General features: G+C 45.5%; 1 protein-coding gene across 2 annotated transcripts in view; it reads left to right on the top strand.

Moving 5' to 3' along the window:
- HECW1 (HECT, C2 and WW domain containing E3 ubiquitin protein ligase 1) overlaps positions 1 to 14,508 on the top strand; it is a 273,623-nt gene that overhangs the window by 179,998 nt on the left and 79,117 nt on the right. Inside the window, exons 7-9 of one of the 2 annotated variants that reach the window (XM_040964953.1) lie at positions 1,376 to 1,476; positions 3,639 to 5,003; positions 9,692 to 9,793. In XM_040964953.1, the coding sequence (XP_040820887.1) occupies positions 1,376 to 1,476; positions 3,639 to 5,003; positions 9,692 to 9,793 (1,568 nt within the window). The remainder of the gene's footprint in view (positions 1 to 1,375; positions 1,477 to 3,638; positions 5,004 to 9,691; positions 9,794 to 14,508) is intronic. The other variant, XM_040964952.1, reaches the window with a different exon arrangement.

Here is a 14,508-nt window from a genome sequence, read left to right as displayed (position 1 = left end):
GCAGCACAAGGATTGTGATGGGGTCCAAAACACACGTATCTCTGCAAAGCCCACAGGTGCCCCAACAGGCTCTTCCCAGGACTCACAAGACTTACTCTCAAGTTTATCATTCACCACACTTTTCAATTCTCTCCTCTTCCTTATTAACCATTGTCACAGCTGTTGACATCTCTTCCAGGGGGTGGGCTAGAAGGCAGAAGAGAGGAGCAGACTGTGTTGGGTTGTATAGCCAGCACTGAGCACTGCTGCTTTAGGCACTCAGTTTGAACCTGCTGAACTGAACTCTGTCCTGTTTGCTGCTGCCACAGAGAGAACCTGTCGGCTTTTCCACGCTGAGTACTTTTGCTGACCTGAGACTGATGACTCATTTCTTGTCATCACCCCACTCTCCTGTGAAAATTCAGGCATGTTCCCAGGGGACGGTTCTCCCTCCCAGAAGAAGGTTAGCTTTGATTTTCCAAGTATTCTGTCCCCAGGGGAAAGGATAAGTATCGATGAGTGAGATTGAGTTTAACAGGTCTCCACAAGGAGGCAATAAAATGCCATGGATGTGCCAAGATATGATGGCAGATCACCCTCCTGCTGGCCAGAAGAATCTCATCAATGCTTACCAGTCTTGTTCTGTTTCATGCTGTGGCAGGTGCATTTTCATGGCACTCCACAGGCTCTGGAGTGCCAACTGCAATAGTATTCTTGTTAGACCTTGTGTATTGACCCTCAAGATGCATATCTTCTGGCACTGTCCATTGGTGAAGGCGCACTGGAAAAAGTGTGATCCACACAGAAAAAACAAACCAAGGACACCCATTTCCTTTTCATTCCCTTTTCTCTTAGGAGCACAGGATTTCTGTAAAGGAGTGCATAGAAAGTATTTCAGGTTTGCAGTGCACATGATCTCTGTCTAAACTACCCACCTGTACTACTTCAGCATGAAAGTAGCCACAGACAATTCATAAACTGAAAAGCAGGGCTCCATTCCAACGAAAGGCTATTTCTGGACACTGACATTTAACTTTGATACAAGTTTCACAGGCCACAAAATATTCTTTCATTTCTCCTCAAACCATTTTGTAATGTGAAAAGCTCATGGCAGTACATAAACAAGAGATGAGCCCGATTTGTAGTGCTGTGGTGCTGACTGATGTTTTATAATATTCAGTAAGGATTTCCTTACAGTTCTGCATGACTGCTGAGCACATGGACTTTGCCATTTTTACCTTAGCATCATTTCATACGCACCTGTGCAGCCCGTCACCTCTTACAGTCAGAGCTCCCTGGGCCTGTTTATGTCACACACCGATGTAGAAAGCACACTGTATGATCTATAAGAGGAGAGGTATTGGCCAGCTCTGTGATGGTACCTATTTCTTTCTAGGGATAGGGTGGTCAGCTACACACTTGGCCGCAGGCTTCCAACAGATCATGTGAGTGGACAGCTGCAGTTCCGATTTGAAATCACTTCCTCCATCCACCCAGGTATTTTCAGCATGAACTTCATGTCTTGTCCTAGGCTAGTGCTGTAATGTGATTCTTTTCTCTAAAATACAGTAACCAGAGCTCTCTCCAGACATGTCCTAGGTTTTGTGGTTCTCTGCCTTCTCCATTTTGAGGCATAGAAGCCAGAAATCTATTCTGGAAACCAAGTTGCTGTCTCTTTCAATGAGAAGCTCCTCTTTATTCTGGTAACCCAGAGACAGTGGGTTAGACAGTGGGATGGGGGGTTGGCAGTAGTGCCTGTCGTATCTAACGTTTGACACCGTGTACCCAGTGGATGGTTGATCACAGTATCCAAGAAGGAGTGAATAATGAATGCATGCATGGATGAGTGAATGAGAAGCTTCTGTTTATTATTCCTCAATGGATAATAGACCTTAATTTTAATATTGCCAAGAAAATAGAATATCTAAGTCAGAGCATTTCAGGATCATCCAGTGTTGAGTTTTTGAGATTGACAAATCTCCAAATAAAAATGTTGAGATGCCTCCTAATTGATCTCTGGCTGTTTCCCAGAACCCTCATACTAAGTATAGACCATGCTGAGAATTGACAGGCCCTCCCGGCTACATTGATGAGTGCCTGTAACGTCCACTGAAGAACCTCAGAACTTAGAATATAAACTGCAGACTCTCTGAGTTTCAGTAGCATTGTTCTATACCCCATGTACAACCAGCTTATAAGACAACACAACTCTCTCATCCTTTCACATTCACCCTTTACACTCTGAGCATGAGGTACATTTTCTTCAGTGTAACCATAAAGATGGTTTAGCAGCTTAACCAAACATTGTTGCTCCTCAACTGATGCAGTGCCAGAGTGCACTTGAGATGGTAGGTTTGCATCTGGCGAGGATCACTTGGACAGCTGGGAAGAAGGTCAGGTTGAACAGGTGTAAGGCTCCTTGAATGACTGCTAAATGGGGATTATGTTGGTTTTTCTGTTGCAATCAACTGTATCTATTGGGAATCTGCTAGTCTGAGTTGTGGAGCAACTTCAGCTGCCCCCATCTGTCATCCCATCCTTTTCTCTAGTTGCCCAAGAACCCATTCTTCCATCAGACCAGACCCACTCACGGGGCATATTCTAAGCAAGTGCAATCAGCATTTCCGGGGCTCATCAGGAAGCTCTGGACATAAACACAACCCTATTCCTGGAAGTCGTTCCACATAGGCAACACTGTTGAGCACCTACTGTATACCTCTAACTAGCGTGGTGCCAGGCTTTGAACATTTTAACAATTAAATCCTCCTGAAACAAAATTCTGAAATATATGGCCAGCATTGTGGCATACAAGTAAAGCCATTGCCCGCAAAGCTGGAATCCCAAGTAGATGCTGGTTCTTGTCCTGACTACTCCAACTCTGACCCAGCTCATGCTTCTGGCCTGGGAAAGCACTGGGAGAGAGCCCAAGTGTCTCCCTCCCTGTGCCAATGCAGGAGACCTGGTTGAATCTCCTGGCATCCGCCTGTCCCAGCCCTGGCTGGTGTAGCCATGGAATGGAGGGGGGATGAATCAGTAGATGGAAGATCTAGGTCTGTTCCTCTCTTTCTCTAACTCAGGCTTTCAAATAAGCTTAAACAGAGCTTATTTTAAACATTTATTTATTTTCATTGGAAAGGCAGATATACAAAGAGGAGGAGAGGCAGAAAGAAAAATCTTTCATCTGCTGGTTCACTCCATCTGCTGGTTGACTGCAATGGCTGCAGCTGAGTCAATTGGAGCCAGGAGATTCTTCTGGGTCTCCCATGTGGGTGCAGGGTCCCAAGGCTTTGAGCCATCCTCGACTGCTTTCCCAGGCTACAAGTGGGGAGCTGGATGGGAAGTTAGGCAGCCAGGATTAGAACTGGCATCCTCTTGGGATCTCTGTGCGTGCAAAGTGAGGACTTTAGCTGACAGGCTATAGCACTGGGCCCTAAAATGAGCTTTTAAAAATGCCATGATATGCCCAGGACTGCAAGCTGTCCTTCACATAAGAAGAAGTCATTCTTTACTGAGTTCTTCAGCAGAGCTGTGGCCAAGGCGAAATCCTCTTCAATGCCTTCATCCAATAGCCTACTGAGGAACCTCTTAGCCATGTCTAAGGCCAACGAGCGCCATCTTTCTGTCCTCCAGGAATGACTGGTTTTTCTTTTCACCAACAGATGATGAGGAGATGTCCATGAGCACCGAGCCTGAGTCGACAGGAAGTCAGGACAACCCCATGAACCACCTGATGGGAAGCAGTCATGGGGACACTGTGTGTGACACCCCAGAGCCAGGGGAGAGCTCCAAGCCCGAGCTGCCGGGTGAGGGCAGCATCGTGGACGATTCTGGGAGCCTGGAACAGGCCGGGCCCATTGAGGAAGTAGCAGGTGCCCCAGAGGCGGGAGAGGGTGTAGTGGAGTCTGTGGAACCTGAAGAGGCTGGGGAGCTCCTGGCAGTGGGGCCAGAGGACAGCCAGCCCGGCCCGAGTGCAGAGGAACTGGCCGAGCGGCTGGACCTGGGGGACGAGGCGCCTCTGCTGCTGCTGCTGGAAGATGGTGACCCTCAGGGAGGCGCAGAGGAACCCGGGGCGCTAGAAGTGCAGACAGAGAGCTTGGCTGGAGGCAGGGAGGAGGAAAAGGGCATCCAAGAGGGGAAGGAGGAGGAAGAGGAGGAGGAGGGGAATGTGTCTACATTACAGCGGAGTGAGAGCAGGCGGCAGCTGCGGGGTTCAGGGAAGAGGAAAAACCGGCCATGTTCGCTGCCGGTGTCGGAGCTGGAAACGGTGATCGCGTCGGCCTGTGGGGACCCCGAAACGCCGCGGACACACTACATCCGCATCCACACCTTGTTGCACAGCCTGCCCTCCGCACAGGCCGGGGGCACAGCCGAGGACGAGGATGGCGCCGAGGAGGAGTCCACGCTCAAGGACTCCTCTGAGAAGGATGGGTTCAGCGAGATGGACACGGTGGCCACCGAACTGCCCGCCATGGACGACCACAGACAAGGTCGTCGGGGCGCTCCACCGGCCACCCAGTCCGCCAGCCACTCCAGTGAGCCATCGCCGGGTATGACCAACGGCGCCTTGCTGGACGGCGACATGCACCCGAGCACGGGCAGCGAGAGTGACTCGAGCCCGCGGCAGGGCGGTGAGCACAGCTGTGAGGGCTGCGACGCATCGTGCTGCAGCCCCTCGTGCTACAGCTCGTCTTGCTACAGCACATCTTGCTACAGCAGCTCCTGCCACAGTGCCTCTTGCTACCCCGGCGGCAGCAGGTTCGCCAGCCACACGCGCTTCTCCTCCGTGGACAGCGCCAAGATGTCCGAGAGCACCGTCTTCTCCTCGCAGGACGACGACGACGAGGAGAACAGCGCCTTCGAGTCGGTGCCCGACTCAGTGCAGAGCCCCGAGCTGGACCTGGAGTCGGCCAACGGTGTGGGGCCCTGGCACGACGAGCTTTCTGGCGGCCCTGGCGGCGGGACCGCGGCCAGAACCGCTGAAGGCCTGGAGTCACCTGTGGCAGGGCCGAGCCATCGCAGAGAAGGTTAGACCTCACAGCTGATCAGAGTTGAGGCTAGGCCCGCCAGGGGGACGCGGTTTGCCCACACGGGGCGGGGGTAGCTGAGGCGGCGCATGGCTGTCGGGTGCATCTCCGTGTGCCTGTGTCTCTGTCTGAGTAGCTGGCACCGGCTCCCTGTCCCCTTGCGTCCTGAGACTCCCAGCGCTTGGATGTGAGTGCCCCTGTATGTGTGCTGCTCGCCCTGTCTTGCTTCCTCAGCAGAACTGGTTAGTGTCCCCTGTTCCTTTTGGTCTTAACAGCCACAAAACCCGAGCACCAAGACCATATGGAGCTATAGAAGCGGGAGCAATCCCTCATCACCGGGGGGTACATAACGTGTACACTCCCGCTAACTTCCCCAGACATACTGAAGATTAGCAAGACGTGCTAACGGTAGTTGAAGAACACGGATTTTCCTCTGCTTAGAATTGAGCCTGTGTACGGATGGCTATGCAGCCTGCATCTTGTCATGATTTCTCTGTGCTCAGTCCTCCTTATCCTTGTTGGTTGTGTTTTTGTTGTCCATGTTGTTGGCTGTCTTTGCGAATAGAAGGAAAGAATACATGAATGCATAAGTCACTTTGTCTCAAATAAGGTTCCAACCGAATATGTGCCACTTTTAGCCTTAAAGGTGCATCCTGTGTTTTAGCGGAGAGATGTTTCCTTCGCAGCCATGCCTGTGGGGGGGCGGGGTTCCTGTGTTACCTGAATTTGCCTTTCTTTACCCAGGATTATGACCATGACGTCAAGTGGGGGTGGGGAGAGTGGAAGGTACTAACCCCAGGTCATGGTTTCAAAAGAGAACAACACAGACTTTTGCCTTTTGGAGGTCCTGCTGTTGCAATCAGACTCCAAACAAAAAGCGGTGGCATTCTCTCTAGATTGTAAGCTCATCGAGGGCCAGAACTGTGACTCCCTTGTGTTTGCTGTATGGACACCTGCAAGCCTTCTGAGCATCGAAACTAATCTCAAGTATTCTACAGTGTCCAGTTCCACATCGCACAGAAAGAAAGGTTAGCGAAGGTAGTGTGGGAGAGAATCACACAGCAAGGAAGTGAAACCCAGGTGAGATAAGACACAGGAGAGCTGCCATGGGAAGCGGAAAGGGACTAGAAGGTTCCAATCCTTAACCAAGATGTTTCCAGAACACACTTTGTTTTAGCACAGAAGGGTGGCCTGGCACTAGGTCATAGTCAGGAGGCACCCTGTTATTGTATCATAATTAAAAAGAATAGAAGAGTTGGGGAGTACCACATCAGAAGCCATACAGAGCAGCCGGAAGGGGTGTTTGGCCAAAGCGTGGTCAACTTTTTCTATGGGGAGTCAGGGAATATTTTAGGTTCTGTAGATGAAGAGGTAAATCAAGGAACTGTTCTCACCCAAAAACTTTTCATTTTTTTTTTTAACATTTAAAGGTATGATAGCTATTCCTAGCTCCAAGCACGACAATGTCTGGTTTAGTCCATAGAGTGTTTTGGCCCCCCACATTGGGAGACAGCCCACACATGAGTAGCTGAAAATGGGCTTGCCATAAATGTACATGCACGTGCATTTTATTTGAAATTTTTTTAGGCAAAGCTGCGGGTCATGCTCTTTAGGGGCGAGCAGTGAGCAGTGGAGTTGGGTGGAGGCAGATAATAGGAGGGCAGGAGCCTGTTCTCCAGCTTTCATGGAAGTTTGTGCAGGACACCTGCTCGCGGCATTTCTAAATGCGTGAGATCTGCAGGTGATCCAGTCAGAAAAGATCCAGAAGCACCCGCGAGCTTCTCTAGGGCAAGAGACCAGGGGAAATAAGACACCCAGAGGCTCTGTTGATGTTCTGGCTGCCAGCACACCTGGGCACTGGCTGCACGGCAGGACGTGCCCTACTCAGTAGCGATAGCTGGTAGGGTGTCAGGTTTGACAAGAGCAGTTGTCAGGGCAACAGGGCTGCAGCACATCCTCCTGATAGAAGCCTGTATTGCTGCCTTGTGCCTCCGCAGAAGTCACTGTTGCCCCCTTCCAGGGACTGCTAAGACTACTCCTTCTTCCACTAAGGAAGTGGCAGTAGATTAGCCGAGATGGACTCCCGGCATGCAAGCTCAACTAAGTGGATCTGTAGCAATTTGCAGAGGTGCACCTTGTGGAAGGCAGTGCAGTGTAAGCCTAAACTGTCCGTTGTAAAAGGCAGCATTTTTTTTTTACTTTCTGCTTCTTTTCCCTCCATAAAAACCTCTCCTTTAAGGTCCATTGAAAATAGCCTTAAATAAAACAAAATGAAGTAAAAACCTGTGGAGGAATAAAAAGAGTGATACAATGGGGTGCAGTCATACCAGATAGACATTCAGTCCTGCTATTTCCTTATCAAGTTACTTAAGTTTACTTAGGTGCAAAATGGGTGTAATTGGTAGAATCTACTTCAAAGGATTATTGGAAGAATTCCACGAGGTGATACCGTACCGTGCTCTGCCTCTCACAAGAATAAGGCCAGATAAACAGAGGTCAGTATTTAAAACTGTGATATAAAGCATCCACAACAATCATTGGAATTCATAGGGCCCGCACCGTGTTATCCAGGGAGAAATGTTACAATACGTGTAAATCACTCTGCTTGAAATGGTATTGTCACAATCTATCTTTCTCAACTACTGGGTCTTGATATTTATAAATGGGAGAGTATTTCAAAGGGCCTCATATGCTTTCCATGGAGAGTACACATCCTTCCTCCCAGGCCGAGCGGATGTGCACACTGGCTTTGAGTTTGAGGTGAGGGTTATTGCAGAGAGCCACATCCCTGCACCAAGCAGAACGGCTTGCTTCCTTAAGTGCACTCCATCCATTCAACTGCCTGACAAGTGTCAGTCACATCATTGCATTGCTTGGGATTCACAAACAGCTGGGGTCAGGTCCATTAACCCCAGGCAAATGAGAATATTGTATTCTGCTAGCTTGGAGGAGTAATTAAACTGATTGGTTGAATTAATTACAATGAGGTAAGTTTGCTGATTTTTTTTTTAAAGAAACTAAATTCAAAATGAAGCAGCTGATGACATAACAACTACACCACTTTTTTCCCATCTATGACACTATGACCAAAAACAAATGTTGAATGTTTAAACACAGAACTGCTTGAATGGCAGTCTGCCCACAATCAGCCGACACAAGAACTCAGCCGCCTTAATCTCCATTGCTGTACCCAAAGGCAAGAGGTCTCAAGGAACATACTAGAGCAGGCACCAGAAGCAATATGATGTTTTGTTTATGTTACACATTTCACATTAAAAAGGCCTTAAGACTTTCGTTCCTGACTACACCTCTCTCTCTTTTCTCTCTCTCTCTCCTTCTTTTTTTCTTTTTTTTTTTTTTTTTTGTTTTGCTAGTTAGCTCTAGGAATTAAATTGCTAAAATTAAGCCCATCTAACTTTCTTCCTAATTGAATTCTATTCTTGATCAGCTCTCCGGGACTAGTGAGAGAAGAAGCAACCCTCCTCTCCCTGTGTGGACATTCTAGGGACAATTCAGGAATTGAATATTTGTGTTTACCCCACAAAGATCTGAACCGCTGTCTTCACATCCCTTTTGATCCAAGGGATGATGAATATTTGCTGTTGATATCAGCTGTGGAGGAGACAAAGGATCCCAATTTTGTCCTCTCACTAATGTGGGATTTTGTGACCAGCATGATGTGAGTCAGGCAGAATGCAGGCTGGAGCCGGATGGAAGCCATTTCATGTCTCAGCCATTCTAGTTCTCCAAAGAGCGAGAGCCAGGACCTTTTATTCTGGGACCAAAGCAACAGGTGCTGTAGATTTTCTGTCCACATGGCTACTCTATTCACCTGAAGACCTCATGAAACAGCATGGCTCAGTTCATCTTAAGTGTGAACTGGCAGCAATAGAATCTAAAACAGCCTGAGGCGTGCATTCTGTGGATATGATGTTTGCTTCTACATTTCTCCCTGTCTTGTCTTCTTTTTTGCCTGCTTCTGTGTGTCAAGTTTCCGTGTCTTAATCTTCCTGCCTTTTACCTACTTCCCGTGTCTCTTGTCCTTTTGGCTGTCCAGAGTACCCTAACTTACCTACCTGGTCCATTGGCAGAGTAATGCAGAACAGTTACAGGATGCTGGAAGCCCCTTGGAGCCCCAGCCCCTGGCTCCCTCCTGCAGGCATTGCCTTCTCCACCCACCAGCCTCTTATCTCTTCTTGGAAAGGAACTATCAGAAAATTTCATTCTAGAAAAAGCATTAAAAAATAATAATAATAAAGGCTTCTTGGCAGCCCTCTGATGAAACCCATCCAAATGGGACGAAATTCTGCACATGACCACTGAGTTTTTATGGTGCATCTAAATGCCACACTTCCTTTCCTAACTTTTCTCTTGTGTTCCTTTCTGGCACCACCTTCCCTTCAGAAAAACCCAAGCGGTTCCAGAAGCAGACTCGGATGCTACGTATTGGTCAAGGGAGCACAGATCACTTGTCAGGAAAAGTTTGGAGTTTTTTCCCTTGTATGTGTATGTGTGTGTTTTAATGATCCTGTCTCTCATAGATGGCTATTTGTATAACAAACCTACACATACACACAATTTCCCACTCTTTGGGGGTGATTTCTTAAAATTGTTTTTACAGTCACGCTTTTGGATGACGCTGTCACAACAATGAATGAATCTGAATGTCTTGACTATCTTGTCCATAGGTGAATGTCCTATACTCCATAATTCCCAGCCAGTAAGCCAGCTTCCTTCCCTGAGGCCTGAGCATCACCACTACCCAACAATCGATGAGCCTCTTCCACCAAGTAAGCTTTAGTTTTTCAAATCTATGTCTTAACTCTTCCTGTCGAGTGTAACCAGGTCAGTATGAATTTGTGATGTCAACGTCCGAGCTCCCCTGTGATGCTAGACCTCAAAGTTATCCAAAAGCAACATGGCATCTACTGTATAAATGGCGGTGGTTTTAACCTGTGATCTTGGAAAGACAACAGAGCATTTTCATCATCTGTCAGTTTCTGAAATGGATACGATTTGTTTGTAAGACTTCACTACTTCTGAAAACTGTGAACTTTAGGTCCCAATTTTTATGTTTAAAATATATATTTAAAGATATAAAATTCTGTTTTCCTCCATTTGATATGTTATGTCTTAGACATCTCTGAGTAACTACGGTTCAGTCCCTTAGCCCATGAACTTTCATCTGCTTTAACAAGTATTTAGCTCCAAATTTCTTACATAGTGTTTGAGGGTTGCCAGGCAAAGTAGATAGAACACATTTGGGATGGAATCCATTATCTTTTTCCTAGTAACTACATTACATAGTTAACAGTTATCTAACTAGCCATCTGAACTTGGCACTCATTTGCCGTCTCAGATACTTGATATTGTCACTTGTGACATAGAAATTCAATATCCTCGCCTGTAAAAGGTAGGCTTCAGTTAGGTAGTCTGCAAGTGTCACCCCAGCTTTAACCTTATCATATTGCATTTAATAAATTCATAAAAAGAAACTGATACCCCAGAAATGGCATATTCCCTTAGCATCAACATATGTTCGTGAATTCTAAAATATTTCTGTTTTGTTTTAGGGTTGTTTTTTAGATAAAAGGCAACCTTTAAGATTGGATGGATTTTAAAACTGTAAAACTTTTCCAGGATACAAGGAACCAGTGTTTCTTCACACATTCTTTTTCTTGTGCTTACAATAAGCGGGAACTCTGAAAAGCAGAAATGCTTATTACTTAATTCATCCGTTCTTGGTGCTGTGATGTGTTTTGTGTGATGTATGCCTTTCTTTGGCTGCTTAACTGTACTTAATCACCAATAATGCTGTGAACATCTTTAATGTGTGAAATATCTTAAAAGAACACTGTTTTCTTAAAGAGCCATGCCAAACATGTTCTTCAGCTTTTGATGTTTGGCTTCTTTGTTTATACACTGGTTTATGGATATTCCATAAATGAATAGCGATGTTCAGTGTCACTATAAATATCTCCTACTTAGCACTTACCTGAAAAATAGCCAGGAAGAGAGAATTTTCCCGTAAGAAACCAACCCATTCGTTCCTGAATGCAGTTGACTTGCAAACTATGCAGTCCTAATTCCTAGCTAGCCATGAAGATGTTATAAGTAACTTAGCATATATTCATTTGAAAATAATTACTTAATATAAGCTACTTACACTAATGAAAATTATCTTTTATTCTGGCTAGGCTTCAATTTTCTATCCCCACAACCTTAAAAAATGTTAATAAAAAGGTATTAGGAATCCTGCTAATTGGCTTTTGAAGGTAATTTCAACTAGTACATAAGTGTCCTCCTTATTGATACTCATTGAAGACACATTGTTGAATGCTTACTCTGTAGTAGATACTGTTTTAGGTAAGTTAAACAGAGAGATTACAAACAACAAAAGCAACATGTAGGCAAGAGACTAGTGTGCATACTGATGGTGACAAGGGCTATGGACATGCAAAAGTAGAGCCAGAATAAGGGTTCTGTGCATAGCAGGCGATAGCTCCCTTGGGAACGCCACACAGGAAAAGGGGTAAGGGAGTTATTTACAGACGCATTAGGAAAAAAGAAATTCGCAGCCAAAAGCAAAAGCCACCCCAGCTCCTGTATCAAAGCACCCTGGTAGGTTTAAGGAACAGAGACCAGTGCATCTGCAGCCAACTGAGGAAAGGGAAAGCAGCAGGAGTGAAGTTAAGTGGACAGCAGAACTCAGGTCCCATAGGGCCTTACACATCAGCAGCTGAGACTGGGCTGGACTTAACTCAAGAACAAGTAAATCAATCCTGATCTCCCATTTGGGTGGCAGGGACCCAAGTACTTGAACCATCACCTGCCACCTCCTAGGATGCGCATTAGTGGGAAGCTGGGATCAAGAGTTCATAGCCGGGATCCCATCCAAGCTACTCTGACCTAGACTGTGGACATGCGTGGGGTATCTGCACACCCACCACAGTGGAGGGTTTTAAGCAGAAGAATGATGCTGCCTTGGATTCTGAAAGGTTTCCCCTAGTTGCTATGTACAGAAAGGGTTGTGAGGAGAAAGGAATAAAACTCAGGATCCAATGTAAGATAATTGCAGTGACCAAGGGTGATGGTGGCTTGAGCCAGGGTGGACACAGCGGAGGTGGTGAGATGTGGTCAGTTCCTGGACACATGCATATTCTGAAGGTATATTTGCTAATGCATGGGGAACAGATGTAAGAAAAAGATAGAATTCAAGAATGACCCAGGATGGTTATCCTGGAAGGATGGTGCTACCTTCAATTAAAACAGGAAGTGAGGCTGTGAGCAGTTTTGGGTAGGAAAGATCTGAAGCTTGATTCAAGTCATTTTATGTTTGATATGTCAGCCTCCTAGTGACACCAAGGCAAGCAGAGGTGTATCTGGAGTTTGATAGGTCTAGATTATAATCATCATATTGCATTTGCTAAAGTTTTTAATATATAATTTTACAGAATTTTGTTAATATACTAACTAAAGATGGTACATCATAAGGCTCTCCACTATTCTTAGACTTCATGGAAAATATGTAATTTAGTGTTAAATAGACCTTTCAGTTAGAAAGCAATTGACCTGCCCATGCTACACCAACTTGCACCAGCATCATATAGGTGTTGCTTTTAGGTGTCTTTGGAAGCAAATTCAAGGCATCCCAGTAAGGAGTCCATAAGATCATGTTAAATACTGAAGGTCCATCTGGAACTTTCTCTTTGGTTATAAAATGCATGCAAGTCAATTTTTACAAAATGACCTAGAATTACAAAACAACACTTACAATTACTGACGCCAGTGACCTGTTATTTCCCGAATATTTAAAAAGTGTCTAATTTTTCAGCAATTAGTAGATGATTAACACCATGTGTCCTGTCTGTGTGGTTTGCCCTGCATTTCTGTGAGTGACTTGAAAATAAGGAAACAGGTGGGGAGGAGGCACTGTTGTCGTGGCCTCGTCCTCTAAGTGTTCCCCTGGGAGATCCTGTGGGACAGCAGCTCGGTCTGTGTGGCACTCAGTGCCACCGCCCCGAGGGGAGGTGTGTCCCTCAGCTCCATGTCCTTGGCTCCTGGCCTCACTTCTGCTTCCTAGAATGTGCTAAGAGGAGGTCTTTTCAAGTTGAATTTCATAGCTGCAAACTCAGTACTATGAAAGGTGACAGCAGTCAGCTTGGATTCAATGAAAATTTTTTTCCAATTGCACTTACTAATATTAATTAGACAGCCATTGAAATCTCAGTATTTTGTGATCAAGATTAATAACAAAGTCATCACCGGTATATACATTTTGACAAGTGAGCTAATTAACATTGACACCTACGAGTTGCTGCCTTGATCCCCTAGATGCACATTTCACTCAAACATTCACACACTCTCCTTACACTTTTCCTCTGTTTGTCTTCTAAATTACAATTCAGAGTTTTCTAGTATTTTGATTTCCACTGAGCATTATTTGGCAATTCCTCAGCTCAGTCACAGCCCATAATGTTCACAGATAAACCATAAACTTAAGTCTCAGAAATAAACCATGTGTATTTTTTTTTCATTAAAAAATTGAAAGTTGCTATGTCATTACCTGAATGGTAAGTTTTCAACAGAATTGTCAATAACCGATCTACTCTCCAAAGCTATAGCTTTCCTTTTGTTCACAGGTGGGTCTTTCCTCTTAACAAACATTTTTGCTTTTGCACTTTTTTTTAGTATAATACATTCCTAGCATAACTCTATCATGATACTGCCATGTGTTCCATGTTTTCACATGGGAACTGTGAAAGCATTGCACGTTTCTCTCCAGCAAACATTGCTTCCAAACATTAAGCTCAGACATGAACACATTACTTCCAGCCTGTTCCGTTTGGAGGCCATTTTCATGTGCTTCACCACGCCTGTTCCCTACATGTATCATGTAGTGGATCATCTTTGCTTCTACCTTTTTAGTTTTTGTGTGGTTTTTGTTGTTGTTCCGTGCTTGGGAAGCAAAGAAACTTGTCCTTATCTTGGGCTCCCCCTGCTGTTTGAAAGGATTACTTAGGAGCCAAGAGCTGTCTAAAAGTTGGGTGTTTGTTAGCTGTGGTCATTGGTATGCTTTAGAAATATTTGGCAGCCGCAGGTAATTGAATACATACTGTAGGGTTATAATTTATCGAAAGGATGTGCTGAAGCTCCAGGGATCAAATTCTTTTATTCACCATCTCCAAAGGGAAGGCTATTTAGTAAGTTTGCTAAAAGTTAGTGGAGTTGCAAATATGGCATTTAAGTCAAAAGGCAAAGCTAACTTTAATGTGAGAACCGTGCCCTCCACTAGCCCTGGTAGAGTTAGAGGAGAAGGTGCTCCGGCCTAGTGTCGGCTCTAAACATGGCTCACGTCCAGTCTCCCAAAACTGTCCTAAAGAAAGACTGCTCTGCTGTGTTTAGACTTGTTCTGTTCAAGGCACTGAGGTTTCGGGATAGTTTGTGTTCAAGGGACCACAATGATTATTTAAAGTGCCCCATCCAGAAAGCTGAAATGAGAAGT

The sequence above is a fragment of the Ochotona curzoniae genome, unplaced genomic scaffold (assembly GCF_017591425.1).
Source record: "Ochotona curzoniae isolate NIBS_2020 unplaced genomic scaffold, NIBS_Ocur_1.0 scaffold_3835, whole genome shotgun sequence".
Classification (NCBI taxonomy): Eukaryota; Metazoa; Chordata; class Mammalia; order Lagomorpha; family Ochotonidae; genus Ochotona; species Ochotona curzoniae.
This window is presented reverse-complemented; position numbering and strand designations above follow the sequence as displayed.